Consider the following 16,123-nt stretch of genomic DNA (forward strand, 5'->3'; position numbering starts at 1 on the left):
TTTTCTAGAACAATGACTAGTCCTGGGAGACAGATAGGCAAGGCTGCTTAATGGTGCTGGGAAGCTGTCTCTGCTTGCTTCTAGGTTGGCTTGTTCCCTGTTAGGAGGATGGCTGATGGAGAGGTGGGAGGAAGGATGCAGCTACAGTTGATCATTCTGCGTATGACCATCTTCTGTTGTCTTGGATAACTTTGTGTTCGGCCAGGACAGACAAAGTATTCAAGCAAAGAGTATCTAGATGTTTCTGATGTTCATGGTTCCTGTGGCACTCTAAACTCCTGGACAGGCTGTCAAGAAACCTGTTCTCCCAGGAAACGTTGTAGGGATGTAGTTTCATATTTCAAAATTAAAGATGAATGTTAGCATCCTTACTGCCTTACCAGAGGTTCAGTTCCCTTGGTTGAGGAAGACAAGATGACACAAGCTCTGCATAGTTTAGCTTTTTTTTGTGTGATGGCCTGGCTTTGTGTCAGTGCCTTGATTCACTTTTCAGTATTGCCACTGTTTAGTTGAATGCTAACACAAGAGAAAGGCCTGAAAGATGGGAAAGGAGAGGCAAGATCCACACCAAGTCAGGACTGGGTGGCATGGCCAGACAAAGGTAGCCTGCCTGCTGCCTCTCAGGAAGCAGAACGTTATATCCAGGGCCAGCCCTAATGAGCAGAGTTAGCCTACCCGCGTCTCACAGGAAGAGGTGGCTCTGCACACCAATGATGGCTGGACATGCAAGGCTGCCAACTGGCAACACTCCTGAGACTTGGCAGAATAATGTAGGCTTGACACCCAAGGCTAGAAAAACACTTTCAGAAAAAAAACTGTAGCCATGAAAGGAGGCTTGAAAGCCCCCTGACGGCAGAAGAGTAATGAGAACAGCCATGGTTGTCACCATATGTGGGCTATGTCAGGCTGCATGAGGCTCTGGTGCCATGACTTGTGAGAACTCATAACTTCTGTCCAAACTTCCTTTCTCACTAATTGCAGCATCTTCCTTGTCTTGTGGCTTGGAGGAGGTAAGCCACCCTGGGAAATACCGGAGGATGAGATTTTCTGCCCTGTGTAATCCCCACTGCAGTATGGCATGGAAGCACTGTCCCCAGGGCAGGATGTGGTCCATCTTTCCCCATGGGAGCCTGACACCCCAGCTCCTTGGCTAGGCACAGCTAAACCCAACTGGCTGACGTGAGAAGCCATGACCTCAAATTTTCCTTTCCAATTTCATTCCTCAGCATCTAAATGCATATTTTGAGGCATGCTTTAATTGCAGGGAACCCTTGTCAGTCGTGAGCTCCCAAACAGGCTTTAGATTTTTAGGGGAGAAACTACACTGTGAATTCCCTCAGTTTTCGGAGGCGATGGCTGGGGGCCAAGCAACCGACATGACCGTACTTCTGACAGGGGCGCAGGGTCCTGACCGCGGGGACCGCGGCAGACCCACTCGCACACCAGGCCCCAGAGGAGATATTTTCCTTGCGTCCTCTCAGCGCTGACTTACTGGGGATTTGTTTCAAGGCCGACGCGTTGCTTGAAAATGACGCCTCCCTGCACGCCGGCCTACCGCGGCCGCGTAACCCCCGCCAAGCCTGCCTCAGCCGGGCCGCGGCTTTCCCTGCCCGGCAAGCAGCCCAGAGGCCGCGGAGGGCCGGGACGTGCGCGGGGGGCGGGAGCCGCACGGTGCCGCCCCAGCCCCGCCGCCGCCGCTGCCGCCGCCGGGAGCCGGCAGATCCGGGTCTCGTGGCGCGGGCTGACGTGTGAGTCGGCGCGAAGCAGGGGGGGGCCGAACCGCGGGGCCGCCTCTGCCCGCCCGCCCGGCCGCCCTGCCCCTGCCCCGGCCCCGGCCCCGGCCCCCGCGCCCGCCCCCGCGCCCGCCCGAGCCGCGCAGCCCGCCGCAGCCCTCCCCGCGCGCCCCCGCGACGGCAGCCAGAGCACGGTGAGCGAGGGGGGCGCCGCGGGCGGGGGGCGCCCGGCCGGGGAAGGGGAGGGCGCGGGCCGGCCGCGGCCGGGCGGAGCCGGGTGGGTTTCTGCGGACACCCCCGCCCGCCCCTCCCTCCCTCCGTCCGCCCGCCGGGCAGGGGTGGCCGCGGAGCTTGGGGAGCCCCCAGTGGGGGCTGCAGGGGCGACTTTAGAAACGTCCCCGCTGCCGGGCGCTTCGCCCGGTGCCCGGGAAGGTAAAAACAGCCGGAGGGCCGGAGCCGTGCCGCTCGGCGTTAGGCAGCACCCTTCTTTTTCAAACCAGCGGAACGTCCGCTCCTCTTCTTTACAGCTGATCTGATTTGGCGTTTTCTTTTTGTTGAGGTTTTTAGTGCAAAGTGGCACTCTTCTGTTTTTTTTTTTTAAGGATCTCAGTCTGATACTTTGACGGAAAGAGTTTTCGTTTTCTCTCTTTAAAGAGGCTGGAAGTGGCATGCTGACACCAGGGTATGCGCTCCCCGGCTGCTCCCCGCTGTCTGAAAAGTGTGCGCAACTAAAGTGGGAGAGATTGAGCAGTGTCTTGGGAGAGACAATCTCGGGAAAAGGGCAGCGTCACACTGACGTTAATTTATTAAAGGTAGGATTCCTGCTAGGAACTCTTCAGATGTGTGCTCCAAGATGCGATTCGTAGCGGATTACAGTGGGGAAGGGGTATATTGGCCTTGGAGACCACATGGTACCATCCATGGTCATTCCTCTGCAGCTGTCACCGTGCCGGGTCTCCGAGATGTCTTGCCCTGCAGCTCAGCCGCTGCCTTCCGTGGCAGTTCTGAGGCCTCAGCTAACCCCCACCTTCTGCGTGAATGTGGCACATGACGTACGTCAAAAACTTTTGTTTCCTAGCAAACACCTGTTTGTCAAGTCAGTCTTCAGGACTGACTTTTAGATTAATGATTTGTTGGTGTAGGGGCTGTGTTGTATACTGGCTGAATATCCATATCTATGCATTACAGATCAGTTTTGAAAACCATCTCCAGTTTTTAGAGGTGAGGACATTAACTTTTTTGGTCTTGATACCTTATTATGTTAATGTTGTTAGTGTGCCGACCAAGGAAGGTATGTATCTGCAGTGAGCGTTAGTGGGTTATGTCTTAGAAGTCTTTACATGCTTAGCTGTTAGAGTGCTATCCACCGTTAGTCATTTCTGTTACTTTCCAAAAGCAGGTATCAGCTAAAAAAAAAAATCAGAATGAGAAAAAAAATCAATCTTATTTCTGATTTCTTTCTGTATACAGTGAGAGAGAATAAATCCTAACCCTAACCCTATTGTTGTTGATCACTGATTTAAAAAAAAAGTGACCCTGTCACTGACAGCGCTGCTTGAAGTGGTAGAAGCAGTTGGCAAAATAAAAGGGATTGTAATGTTGGCAGTATATTAGTTGGCTCAGTCCTGGGCGCTGTTCCTTCCCCTGCCACTGAGGTGGGTGAGTCCAACCTCTTTGGTTATTTTTTGCCCGTTTTGTAAAAGATGAGATTTACAAATTTTGCCTACTTCTAGAGTGGTACAGAGTTCTGTATTTTAAGTAGTTTAAGATCATGTTGTGTAAGGTGCTAAATAAGTGCAAAGCTGTATTGGATGTTTGTCCATCATTCCACAAAGTATTGTTGTGTGTGCTTCTGTGGCAGGCAGGGATGTCCCTGAGCCACTCAGGACCATGACCCAGGACGCTTTGCTTTAGAGCTGAGATGGTGGTAGCAGCCATTCTGTAGCTCTGGGTGCATCTTATTTTAGCCTAGGTGGATATTATTTTGCTGACTGTAGAAATAAATGCAATTAACATGGCTCTATGAAATTCCTTGTACCATGCACGTTGTGACGGTTTTGCAGCACCTTACCAAAACCACAATAAAGTACATCCAAAGTGCATGGCTCAGCTACACAGACAACATTCTGCAGTCCATGTTCTTCCCTTGTTCTAAGGGAAAAATAAGAATAATGCATTTGTTGTTAAATAAGTACTCTACATAAAAACAATTTCAAAATGTGTTATGGTTTTAGTCGCTTTGTAACTATTGTACCTGCTTTCAAAAGGTTGATATTTGGTTTTAGAGAAAGTTAGTTTCTAACTGACTTCTTGTTTTGTTATTAACTTCCCATTTTCTGCTTTCATATATTTAGACTTCAGAATTAGTGATGTGTGAATGTTATTTGCATAACAGATCTGTAATGAAACAAAGTCTATGTTAATGTTTCAGAATTTTCCCTCCTAGATATTTTAGGTACTTGACATACAATCTTAAAGACCAAATTTTGTTTCTGCTGAAGTTCATCCTAGCAGACATTACGAGTCTTCACAGGGCCAGTACAATGAAGAAGCAAGATCCTCTTTCTCTTCTTATAAGTGCTTATGAATGGAAAAGGTGTACAGTGCCCTGACAATACCAAGTATCAGATTCTTACTCTGTATGTTTTGAAAGTTTATCAGATTGCTCATCGCAACAAATACAAAAATATTTTGGCAGATGCATTTATACATAGAAAAATTGATGTCATCTGCCCATATTCTGCTTGGGAAGCAAATTGGAGAGCCCCTGAACCTGCTTTGCATACATGCTGTTACATACATGCATTTACATACATGCTTTCTTGATGTTAAGCATGCTTCCCGTTTTAACTTCTTAGGTTATAGATTCAATTTATTAATAGGTAAAGATCTATCTAGTTGTTACGGAGGCACCTGATTCTGCAGGATGCTGAATCCTCTATAAGTACAGTGGAAGATAAGAAAACTTTGAAAGGTTATACCACAGAGCCGGATCTTGCAGTCCTTGTTCAAGTGGAAAAAAAAAGAAAAAAATAATTAATTATTTTTCCAGAATAGCTCCTTCAGCTTGTACTCCTTGACTCACCAACAGCTAGCTTCCTCAGTTCCCAAGGAGCCTCGTTTGAAGAAAGATTCCTTAGCTCCTCATTATGAAGGAATACAGTCAGGGATATAAGAAGGATCAGTCTGTTAGCTGTGTTAGCCTTATTTCTGCTGGACTTTACTAGCAGTACATTGGAGAAATATGGTCCCATTCTCCTCTTTTCATCCCATCAGCTATTCCACGGTATTGACTAGGGCTGAGGCAAGAAAAAGGTCCCTTAGCGATGATTGATATGGCTTTTCGTGAAAGATTTGAAGATGCTCGGGGAGCAGCCTCTGGCATGATTGAGTGGTTGTACATTTGCATGGTTATTAATTGAAGAAATATGCTTCAGAGGCTTTAGTCAAAGTGTCTAACTGATATTTTTACAGATAACGGAACAAATTAGCCCCATTTGGGTGGGAACAGATAGAACTACACTTGATAAAACTTTTCCTCATTAAGATTAGTTCTGATTCTTCTGCAGCTTTGCATGCATTAAAAACCATGGCTTTCTGGAGCTAAACATGGTTTCATTCTTACTTTATAAAACTGGCAGACAAATGTCAGATCCAAAGCACTGAGCTCTCCTAGGAAATAAAAGATTTTTATCAGAAAGGACACAAAAGCTTTACAAAAATGTAGCACCAACCATTTATATGATATAAGCAGCTGCAATGCTTTATTTGTAAAATTTTTGTCAAATACAGACCTCTAATAATAATAGAGGTCTGTATTTGCGTAGAGTAATAGAGCTTTGGTTTTTTTTTTTTTTATATATTCACATGTATATGTTTGTATATTTCCTGTTAGTTAATCATAGAAGCTTTATTTTTAGCAAGGCAATATTTTTAGAGAACTTTATAGAATAGTTTATGTCAGTTTTCATACATTAAAAAGTTAGTTTAGAGAAAAAACAGCTGTCCAAATGAAATTACATGAAGATGTGAAGAAAAGTTGGGGGTTAGCTCTTCGAATAGTTGGACTAAATCAACTGTGAAACAAAGCCTCCTGATGTGAATGGCCTTAGTTAAACAAGAATTCCTGTGCAAGTGGTTATGGTGGTGTTAGGGAACCCTCACTTTCTAATCTAGGTGAGACTGATTAGATGGCGCGTGTCATTAAGCACCCCTATTTGAAAATACTAGCTAAAGCTTTTATCAGAGACCTCTATGAAATATAGAAGTATTTTTATACAGAGGCTTTTCTTGAGCCACAGAGATTGACGGATGCTTCAGTTTCAAGTTAGTATGTAGAACAAAAGTGTCTAAAGATGAAAAATACCTTCTTTCCTGCAGGAAAACTGTGGAGCCGAAGGTGAGATGTGTGTTGCAAAGTAACCCTGATCTCATGAAATAGTAACGTAGATTTTCCTTGTGCCAATTAATGTAATAGATTAAAAATCTGTTGCAAGTAGGTTCAGGGGAGACTTGTCTAATTTGCATAGCACTTTCCTTTTGGTAATCTAAACTAGTCTGTGAGTCTGCTGAATTAGATGGGTGTTATTCTCTGGTACAAACTGGGTTGTCTTTTAGCTAAATATATGTAAATAACCAAGCCCAGAAATCCTGTTAATTGCTACAGATTCCCTCTGGTATAAGTACTGATTAAAAATACTCTAATTGATATGCTTCAAATTGCTTACTGCAGGTATGTAGAAAACCTGATTCAACTTCCACTGAAGTCTAAGATAGGCACCCGCTAGCTTCAGATAAAATTTGATCTGGCCTAAAGGGGTTAGGAGTAGGGCTGCTGGGGAATAGAGCTGCTTTCATCTGAAAATTGAAAATCCTGCTATCTTTCTCAGCGTGCTGCTACCCTGCTAAATCTGTTTGCTCAGTGGCAACTTATTAGAAACATATGTCATCCCTGGAGAAAAAAATAATGAAAATATTCCAAAGAATTTCAGTATAATTTTGTGTTTGTACGTGACTGGAAGAACATTAAGGAATAGTGTATTTTTACTGTTTTAAGGATTTAGTAAGGTATTTCATAATCTAAACAATTGTACTCTTAATAAACAAGTCGCAAAAAGCTTCGTAGCTCGTGGTTTAGGACTGCACTTTCTGGCTCAATATGGCAGAAAAACTTTAGGTTTTATTTGTTTTGAAACTCTACATTTTTGTAAAGGAATGAGTAAGAGAATTTTTTAATGTTTGTTTTTGCCAAGAGATTAAATGTCTAAAAATTTCTGAATGATTGACCCTCAGAAAAATTTAATTCAAAATAATGAGTTATTGCAGGCTACCCGGGCTGCAGTAACTGCCTGGGTGCTCACAGTTAGCTCTGGGCAGCTCTGAAGTGAAGTATCTCAGGTTAATTTTTTTTCTTTTACAGACTCAGCAGTCACGTTCACTCACAGTTCTCATGGGCTAAGAGTGCGTGCGGGGACCATTGCCACAGCTGCTGTGCACTGGCTTTGTTACAGCACGGTAATTTGCTCATGAGTTTGATACCTGAGCCGCTTGTTCAGAATTGGACCTGGCAAAACATTGCAACACAAGCCTGTAGCCCTGGTTGGCATGGCACAGCATGAGTGTCCTCTCAGTGCCGGTGCAGAAGTGCTCTCAGGAGGGGTTTCAGATTCAGTACGTGTTGCTTCCAGCAGTAGTGCGTTGCTCCTACAGTTGCAGGGGTGCCGAATCTAGGAGATTGGCGATTGTTGCTGGGGAATGGGAAGAGGAATGTCAACACAAGCATTTGGGCAGTCTGTAGTGCCAGAGACACTAACCAAAAGCAGGAGAGTAAGCAAATTTGCCTAGCAGCTGGCTCTTCTACTTACCACTCAAGCAGAAAATCCCATTAAAGTCAATATGAGTTCTTGCCTTACTGAAGACCACAGGAGGGGGCTCCCAGTTTGCTCTGTAAACTGATTGAAATACAATGCATTAGTAATTTTACAGAGGATAGCCCACCCTTTTGCATTAACATGTCAAAAAAAAATATTAAATAGCCGTTAGTCACTCAGTGCAATCGAAATAATTTTATTGTCCTAGACCATTTTCACAGTCTCCTACACTAGAAATAAATATTAAAGTGAAGCTGAAGCATTTACTTAGCAGAAAGAGAGTATTATTCTTGAACAATGTTCTGTGTCATTGACATCTTCTCTTAAATAGCTTTCATATTCCAAGAGATTTCTTTCAGAAAAATGTCATCATTTTAACAAAAGGATGACCAAATGCTGACAGCTGGAGTTTGGCAATAACATTCTGTATCAAATATCAGTAAATGAATTCTAAAATAGCTGGACTGCTTTTTTGGTCCATGACTGCATGTGCATAATTAGCTCCTTTTCAAGTGTTTTGCCCAGAAGAAATGTTAAGCCACCTGCATGGGAATATGTAAATAGCTTTTTTTAATCTTGATGAGTCTTATATAGCTCCCTTGGAGAATTCAGTTTTGATCTCTGACATCAGCCTTATAGCTGTAAGGCCTGAAATCTCTCTTTCGTCGCACATTGGCCGTGAAAAGGAAGGTGAGGAACAGTACTGGAACAGTGCGAGGTTTTAATATGTGGGTTCTTGTCCATTGAGAGTTGTACTTGACACCGACGGGCCTTAATTAAACTGAAAGAAGCATCTGTGTCATCTTCTGTACTTCCCTGATATACCATTCTGTGCTGAACTGATGCACCTCAGCATATCCCTAACCTTGGTTAGCTTTGTCCCCAAATGGTAAGTTTCATATCAGGTTCATACTAGATCATGCCACCCTTTAAAGTGATGTAAACTTTTTCACATACTTCAGTGAGAGAAGAGCAGTGATGCTTGGCTGTGGAAGGGCTTTGACCATAATTATAAGCCTTTTAAGTTCTCACGCTCTGGCTCCTGCTTCACAGCTCTAGATGCTAGCAATGTTGGCAGTGTCGCCAGAAGAATTTCCTGACCCACTCAGAGCAAGTCCAATTGTCCCCATTGGGGTGAAAATGGTAGTGGCCCAGCAATGTTCACAATGTTGTGGTGATCACACAGTGATGGATGTGTGATGTGGGGACAAGGGATGTACCAGTGCTCCAGTAGTCTTGTGAGACCATCAGAAAAAAAACATCAGGAAGATCTTTAGCACTTAGTCCTGAGCCTGTCCCTGCTCAAAAGCTCCAACTCTGATTTTGGCATGTCACTGTAGTATCCTTCAGTGGCTAGCTCAGCAGTTCTTCGTTTCTTTGGTTTGCTCCTATTTTAAGGAATTGTTTTGTATTAAATCAGCATTTGTAAGAAGCACCAGAGGGATGACACTGGAAAATTAATTTAGAATTTACTTACATACCAAATGATTGGTGAGACGGTAGCAGTTACCCGCTAGTGTGCCTTGAGCAGTATATGGCTGAGTGAGCAGTTCTCTTGTGGAGCTCCTACTGCTCTTGATGTCTCTGTTGAAACCAACAAGAACAGCATAAGTTGCACACATCTATGTGCATGGTTAAACACTGACTATTCCATGAGGAAGGGAACTGGCTTAGCTTAATCTGCACTGAAAAGTTCATTTTAGATCTTGTTAATTATCCTGAGAAAAGTTGCAGTGCAAAAATAGACTTGCTAACTCATTAGGCTCCAGCTGGAAGTCCAGGGAGACCTGCTGATGCTTTCAAGTACAAAGTCAGCTGCTTTCCCCTCTGCCCCCTGGAGTTACAAGGAAAGAGAGTAGGGAGGCTTGCTTTATGCTCTGAAAGTGTGGCGATGTCTAGGAACCCTCTTTGGGTATTGTATCAGCCATCAAAATCACTGCAGCTCTTTTCCCTGGAAAAGCTAAATGGATGATCTGAATTGGCACAATTAGTTGGAGAAAGCTGTAATTGGAGCCACACTTTACTGTGGCAGCCCTCCTCCTGGCAGGACTCATGTCTATATCCTGCTGGTTTGCTTTTGCTGCCCAGTCAGCCAGTTGGTTTTATTTTGTCCTGAAAACTCAAGGTAATGCCCAGGAGGAGGCCTGGGAGAAAAAGATCGTCAGTAATCCTCTAGAGATCTGCGACCTTGCAGAGCTACCAGATCCTGGTCCACTGAAGCCATTGGAAGCACTGGTATTTCTTTCAGTAAAAGCAGGATGGAGCTGTAAATGTGGAAGAGATGATGGGAAAGCGCTTATCTTGCATTGTTAATAAAAGAGATTTAAAATTACCATTATAAAAAAGCCAAGTATAATGTTGCAGTGTTTCAGACATAAATTCTATGAGGGAATATTTACTTGAACTATCTAAATTACAATAATAGAGGAAAACGGATCCCTGGAATGTTTTAATTGCTATCAATTTGTATACAAGATTCTTCTTTTTCACAGAACCTATTTTTAGCCTTGTTTGAACAGAGGAAGTTGCTTTGTAAAGGAAGTTTCCTTAGAAATCTTCAAGCTTATTTTTTCCCGTTTTATAACCCTGACAATTTAAAACTCTTGCACAAAAAATACAGACCATCTCCACTGGGCACTTATGCCAGGGCCTTGGCTTCTGGATTAATTTTGGTTTAGTGCAGTGTCCTCCCCTATTGCCTTAGGATCATGCATCCATTAATTTAAGGCAGAACAGCATTTATTTATTTTAAAGTATGGCTTATTTTTCTCATTGTTTTCTCCTTATTTCTGTAGTTCCTTTTGTGATGTTTCCCTTCCTTTGCTTTTTTTATTGACTCTGTTATATTTTTTGCCTTGTTCTTCCTTTATATTGCTCTGGTGATAGGAAGTGTGCTGCATTTCTCGTAGCAGCAATTGAAAAAAAATAGAAATTTCACAAAGATCTTTGCAGATGAAGTCAGTCAATCCTATCTACATGTATCTCTGGTTGGTTTTTTATTTTGGCTTGGTTTGGTTTGGTTTTTTTGAGAGAGAGAAATCCCAAATCCATGCATACTATTTTTCCGCTCTATGCTCTAACCTAGTCTGAAGAGAAACTTGATGCAGAAATCAATGGCTAAAATTGCCTGGGCTCTCTTACTCACAAAGTTTAGCTGTGCAACTGAAATAATAGGAAATTAAATAATAGACTAGTGAGTTGGATGTAGGTAGTTCATCAAAAGACTAACAAAACATTCCGGATTCTGTGGGAGGGTGGATGTGCATGAAGTACAAATATTATAGAAAATGGAAATCAACAGGAAAATGCACTATATAATAATAAATACAGAGAATTCTGAGTTTGGCTGGGATTCACCAGATATGAATGTTTATGCTCCTCTTGGTTTGCTGCTCACTAGTAAGCAATATTGCCCTACTGAAGATACCTTTATCTGTTATTTTACTGTATACCTAATTGATGTTGAATTGGACTTTGTGTGATTAGGCAGGGTTCAGTGAGTCCAGTCCCTAGAAGAGGGAGGATTAGAAACAAATTTTGGAGTCACCACTTGTACCAGAGGCATTTTGAAGGGCCCAGTAATGAGGCAGCTGAGGTGCCACTTGCCCCTGGAGCACTAATGGTACTCAAAGGGTCAGAGTGGCCAAGGAAGAGAAGAAAAAGTCCTACAAAAACAGTGATCAGGAGCTTTATGAGGAGCTGATCACAGCAGTCTCTTCTTGCTTTAACTGAAGCAAATTTCCACCCCCTGGGTTAATGGGTACTGTGGTGACACAGCCCAGTGCCTGGTAGTTTCTCTGGGACAAGACTTCATGTGCAGGATTGCAAGGGTGTTATGCTACACAAGGCCAACATGCAGGATGTTTTAGATGCTAGAAGAGAATACTTGAAGGTCATTTAGAGATGGATAGGATGATACAGAGGAAGCAAACTTGGGCCGTGCTGTGAAGAAAGTAATTACAGAAAGGGTCAGGTATTGCAAGAAAACATGGATACTAAGATAGCTTAGGTGCAGGTAAAAAGGCAAGAGAACAAATCCTTTTTATGGAAACCTGGATCCTTTAGGAGGTTGTGGAAGTGTATAGGAGACAGGGTTTCTGCCTCTGACAGTAAGATTAAAATGAACATTTTGTCTTTGTGTATGGCTTTTGCTATTTTAGCCCCTTATAATTTTTCAGAATGCTTGCAAAGGCGTAACAAGTAATTTGCTTTCTATATTTTTCTTTTAAATTTTATACATACTTTCATTTGTTCTGCCACACTTCTCTCCAAGTGAATTCAGAAGCAAAATTAACTTTATGGCTTGTTAGAGATATTTGACAATTAAGCTTTGAGTTATTGCAGTTGGCTGAAAAGAACAACAAGGAGCTAAGTAGGATTTTGTTTCTCTTTAAAGCAATGTGGAAAGATTCTGTTACTTGTCTGCTGTACTGTGAGGTATTCGCTCTCAATGATCTCTTACAATCAATCTTCAATAAAATAGCAACACAGCAAAAATAGTTTTTAGCAGAGGAAGTCTTCAGCCATTGCATGTATCGTGTGTATGATAGTTTACATTTTAAAAGTGCCTGGATCCAGAAAAGATAAGAGTTAATGGGCTTAGAGTTTTGATGCTGAAGGTGCCACATTTAGTCCATGATAAATCTGCAGTGACTCTGATTTATGTGTTAGATGGAGTGGATGTTCCCTTGAATACTAGAATTATAAATATTTTTACGCCCTCCTTTATGCCAAGGAGTAGAGATCACCAATATATGCACTTTGACAGTCTGGCTAATCAGCATCATAGTGGAGTCACATTGGAGGGCATCCAGCACGTGGAAAATTGTCAAGACTTCTTGTTTGCCTTCATGCTATAAAGAAATTCAGTTTAGTAATGATTAGGGTGGAGAGAGGCAGAGTATAGTTTCTGTCTCCCAGAGCTCACCAGCTGTATGCTATTCACTCAGGAGAGGTGTTGCTGAACTGGGAAATAGTGTATAGTTATTGCAATAATTTAAAATATAGAAGAGTCTCCAGGTACGAAAAAAAAAAAACCAATCAGATTGTAGCCATAAAGATTGCTTTTTTGATAGTAGGGTGTATAAATATAATACACAGCTGTAGGACTGGGACTGGGGAAGATAATAAAAGAAGAAACAATTTACAATAATAACTATAACTGAGAATACTATTTTTTAAATCATGAGAGTAGCAATATTTTTCAATATGGTTTAATTACCTACAATTTCAAATAGATGCTCAAGTCAAAAGGTAATGGTGGGCTTTTATTTCTGTCTTAAATCATCAGAGACCATCCTCCACTTTGCTCCTGAGTTATAGTAATTCCAGCTCTGCATACAGGATTTTAATTTCAGTATCCTGTTTATGATTGCCTCTGTGGGCCTCTTTACACTGGAAAGGTCATGTTGATTCTTTGATGGTACATCATATTTGTCCATGTTTACTAATTCCTTCCTATATTATGCTTTCTATCAGTTTTCTTAGTCTAAAGGCCATAATATATACCTTCCCAGGTATTATCAGTGAGAGCTTTGGCCTATTTACCGAATGCATCTCCCAGCTGTTTGTAAACACTGTGAATTAAATAGTATTTAATTCATAGTCTTTATTTATTTAACAGTGCTAGCCATAATGTGGCCAAACCAAAATGCAGTAATTTTAAGTAGAGTGAAAGTACCTCTCTCCATCAGAGTGCTTGCAGGTATTTGACATCGTAACCTTACCAATTGCTGTGGTCTTACCAGTTACTCTATAAATTCCGAGAAAAACAGGGTAATGATAAACAGGAAAACATACAGAAGAATAAGTAAAGTAAAATAAAATAAAACTACAAGCTTTTTTTTTCTTTCTCCAGGTCATGAGGGAAAGAACGGAACACATCCTCCCTTTTTCTGTGGTAGATTGTATGTAGAAGAACTGTATTTGCAAAAGGTGGAGAGCTGGTGTGACTCACAGCGAAGAGGTCAGAGCTGGGCAGAACACGTTAGCCACTGACGTGAGATCAAACAATTGCAAGTACCGGGAGGCAGGCAGGAAGCACATTGCAATTCTGGAACAGGATTTCGGTACAAACGGGCTGCTTAAGAGCACGCAGTGGAGCCAAGGAATCCTGCTCAGCGATATATAAAAATACTAGTCTCTTATTACCAAATCTTACACAGGGTCACAGAACATTAATAAACTTGAGGATCCGATTACAGAGCTTAGTTGATATGTAGTACTTTATGCATTCAAAGTGTGTTACAGGTAATACAGTTATTAAGCCAAGAATGTTTTAATGTGGAATACAGACATGAAAGTGTATTTTGCAAGTGAAAATCATCGAGTACAAAGTGGTTCTCTCTTCTTTCTAACTGGTCAGCTACTTGTAAAATCTCTGTTCCCTCTAGTTCCCAACAAAAAATAATTGCATAAAGCAGGATTAGTTACGTTTTTTTTTTTAAAAAAAAAAAGGTAATAAAATAACCCAAGTTTAGCATCTCAACATGAGCCGGCAATGTGCTCTTGCGGCCCAGAAGGCCAACAGCATCCTGGGCTGCATCAAGAGAAGCGTGGCCAGCAGGTCGAGGGAGGTGGTTCTGCCCCTCTACTCTGCCCTGGTGAGACCCCACCTGGAGTACTGTGTCCAGTTCTGGAGCCCCAAACATAAGAAGGACATGGACCAGTTGGAGAAGGTCCAGAGGAGGGCCACGAAGATGATAAAACGGCTGGAGCACCTTTCCTATGAGGACAGGCTGAGAGAGTTGGGGCTGTTCAGCCTGGAGAAGAGGAGGCTCCGGGGAGACCTGATAGCGGTCTTCCAGTATCTCAAGGGGGCCTACAGGAAAGATGGGGAGAGGCTGTTCAGTAGGGCCTGTTGTGATAGGACGAGAGGTAATGGTTTTAAAATAGAGGGAGGTAGATTTAGGTTGGATATTAGGAAAAAATTTTTTACAATGCAAGTTGTAGAACACTGGAACACGTTGCCCAGAGAGGTGGTGGACGCCCCATCCCTGGAAACGTTCAAGGCCAGGTTGGATGAGGCTCTGAACAACCTGATCTAGTCGGGGATGTCCCTGCTCCTTGCAGGGGGGTTGGACTAGCTGACCTTTGATGGTCCCTTCCAACTCTAACCATTCTATGATTCTATGATTCTATCTTTATCAGGGGAAATGCTAGTGCTGTTCCCAAAATAGATGGCCTGTCTTCAGTCCTTTGCCGATGAAAGAGCTTGTTATAGGCTTGGACAAAGGAAGGATAAGGGATGATTCCTTTCAGCATTTTGTGAAGGTGAGAAAGCTTGTAAGGGATCTTTTGTTGAAAGCTTGGATGGCATTTTACTTTGTGACATGTGTTCTGCTTTATTTTAGCTCATTAAGCTAATTTGTCATGTACAATTCAGATGCCTTGGGGTAAATTCCTTCTAGCGAACATCCACTTAAATTTATGATGTTTTATGACAGATTAATTTTCCACTTTTATTGTTTATTCTTTTTCAGTTGTATACTCTACAAAGAATGTTAGCCTGGTTTCATTGGTGATTACTCTTATTTGGTGTTCTGATTTCTTGTAGTCATATCTAGTTTAACACTCCTCTATTAATTGCTGTGACATTACTATGTGTTACTGACCCCTAAATTCTTTCAAGTTACAATTAAATGTTGGTTTGCACCTTTACTGATTCAAATACCTTCTTTTGGATGTCAGCATTATGTCCAGAGAAACCAGTTTGTGCTATTTAGCAGTCAGTGCTTTTTACCTCTTCCTTATGCTAAAATAATTTTAGAAAGGTTATTCTGGTTGACATGATGTATCAGGCGGAGAGCTTGTGTAGTTAAAAGATTTCTTCTATTGCTGTCATACAGTTCTAGTGGTTCTGAGATAATTTCATAAAAGTTAGTACAGTAGCTTTATAATTACTTCTCAAAAAGAATCATTAGATCATCTGCTGTGATCTCCTGTATATTGGAGAACATTATATCTGAACTTGTGTGCTTCTGTGTTTTAGCCAGTAACCTGTATTTGGCTGAAGCATTTCTAAATGCATTGCGACAAGTCCAGCCCTTCTTTGGCAGTTTGTTGCACTGGACAGTTACTCTAATGGTAAAGATGTGTGCCTTGCTTCTGTTTTGAATTTGGTTGATTACAGCTTCCAGTCATTGGTTCTTGATCACCTCTTCATTGAAGAACAACTCAATATTCAGGTTTATTTTTCTGTGCAAAGGTATTTGTAGGCTACATGATCAAGTAATCTCTCAGTCTTCTTCTCAGTACATTGCTAGATTACTCTTTCTTAGTGTCTAGGAAAAAAGCGTTTCCTCCATCCCTTCAATATATATTTTTTTTGTTCTTTTTCAGTTTTCAGTGTTCTTTTTAAAAAGCAGAGACCCCGGCAGATTAAGGCCACTGATGTTCAGACTCTATAATGAAGATACAGTTATGTCTTACTTTCTTTTACTATCTAGCTCCACCATGGCAGAGGATCATACAGAAGAGTGGTAGGCACTGACAGAGGAAGGACTTCTGAAATACAGTTTC

The 16,123-nt window shown here is 42.1% G+C and overlaps 1 protein-coding gene across 3 annotated transcripts in view; it reads left to right on the forward strand.

Annotated features, from left to right (window-relative positions):
* The first annotated feature begins 1,791 nt into the window (after positions 1 to 1,791).
* The window catches only part of SMIM14 (small integral membrane protein 14), a 41,966-nt gene continuing 27,634 nt past the window's right edge, over positions 1,792 to 16,123 (forward strand). The window contains exons 1-3 of one of the 3 annotated variants that reach the window (XM_086747606.1): positions 1,840 to 1,927; positions 13,461 to 13,568; positions 14,753 to 14,875. In XM_086747606.1, coding sequence (XP_086603732.1) covers positions 14,807 to 14,875 — 69 coding nt within the window. In that variant the 5' untranslated portion in view covers positions 1,840 to 1,927; positions 13,461 to 13,568; positions 14,753 to 14,806. Of the gene's footprint in view, positions 1,928 to 13,460; positions 13,569 to 14,752; positions 14,876 to 16,123 lie in introns of all 3 variants that reach the window. The other 2 variants (XM_086747607.1, XM_086747608.1) reach the window with 2 other exon arrangements.

This window comes from Chlamydotis macqueenii, chromosome 4, assembly GCF_036417535.1.
Source record: "Chlamydotis macqueenii isolate bChlMac1 chromosome 4, bChlMac1.mat, whole genome shotgun sequence".
In the NCBI taxonomy this organism is placed as follows: Eukaryota; Metazoa; Chordata; class Aves; order Otidiformes; family Otididae; genus Chlamydotis; species Chlamydotis macqueenii.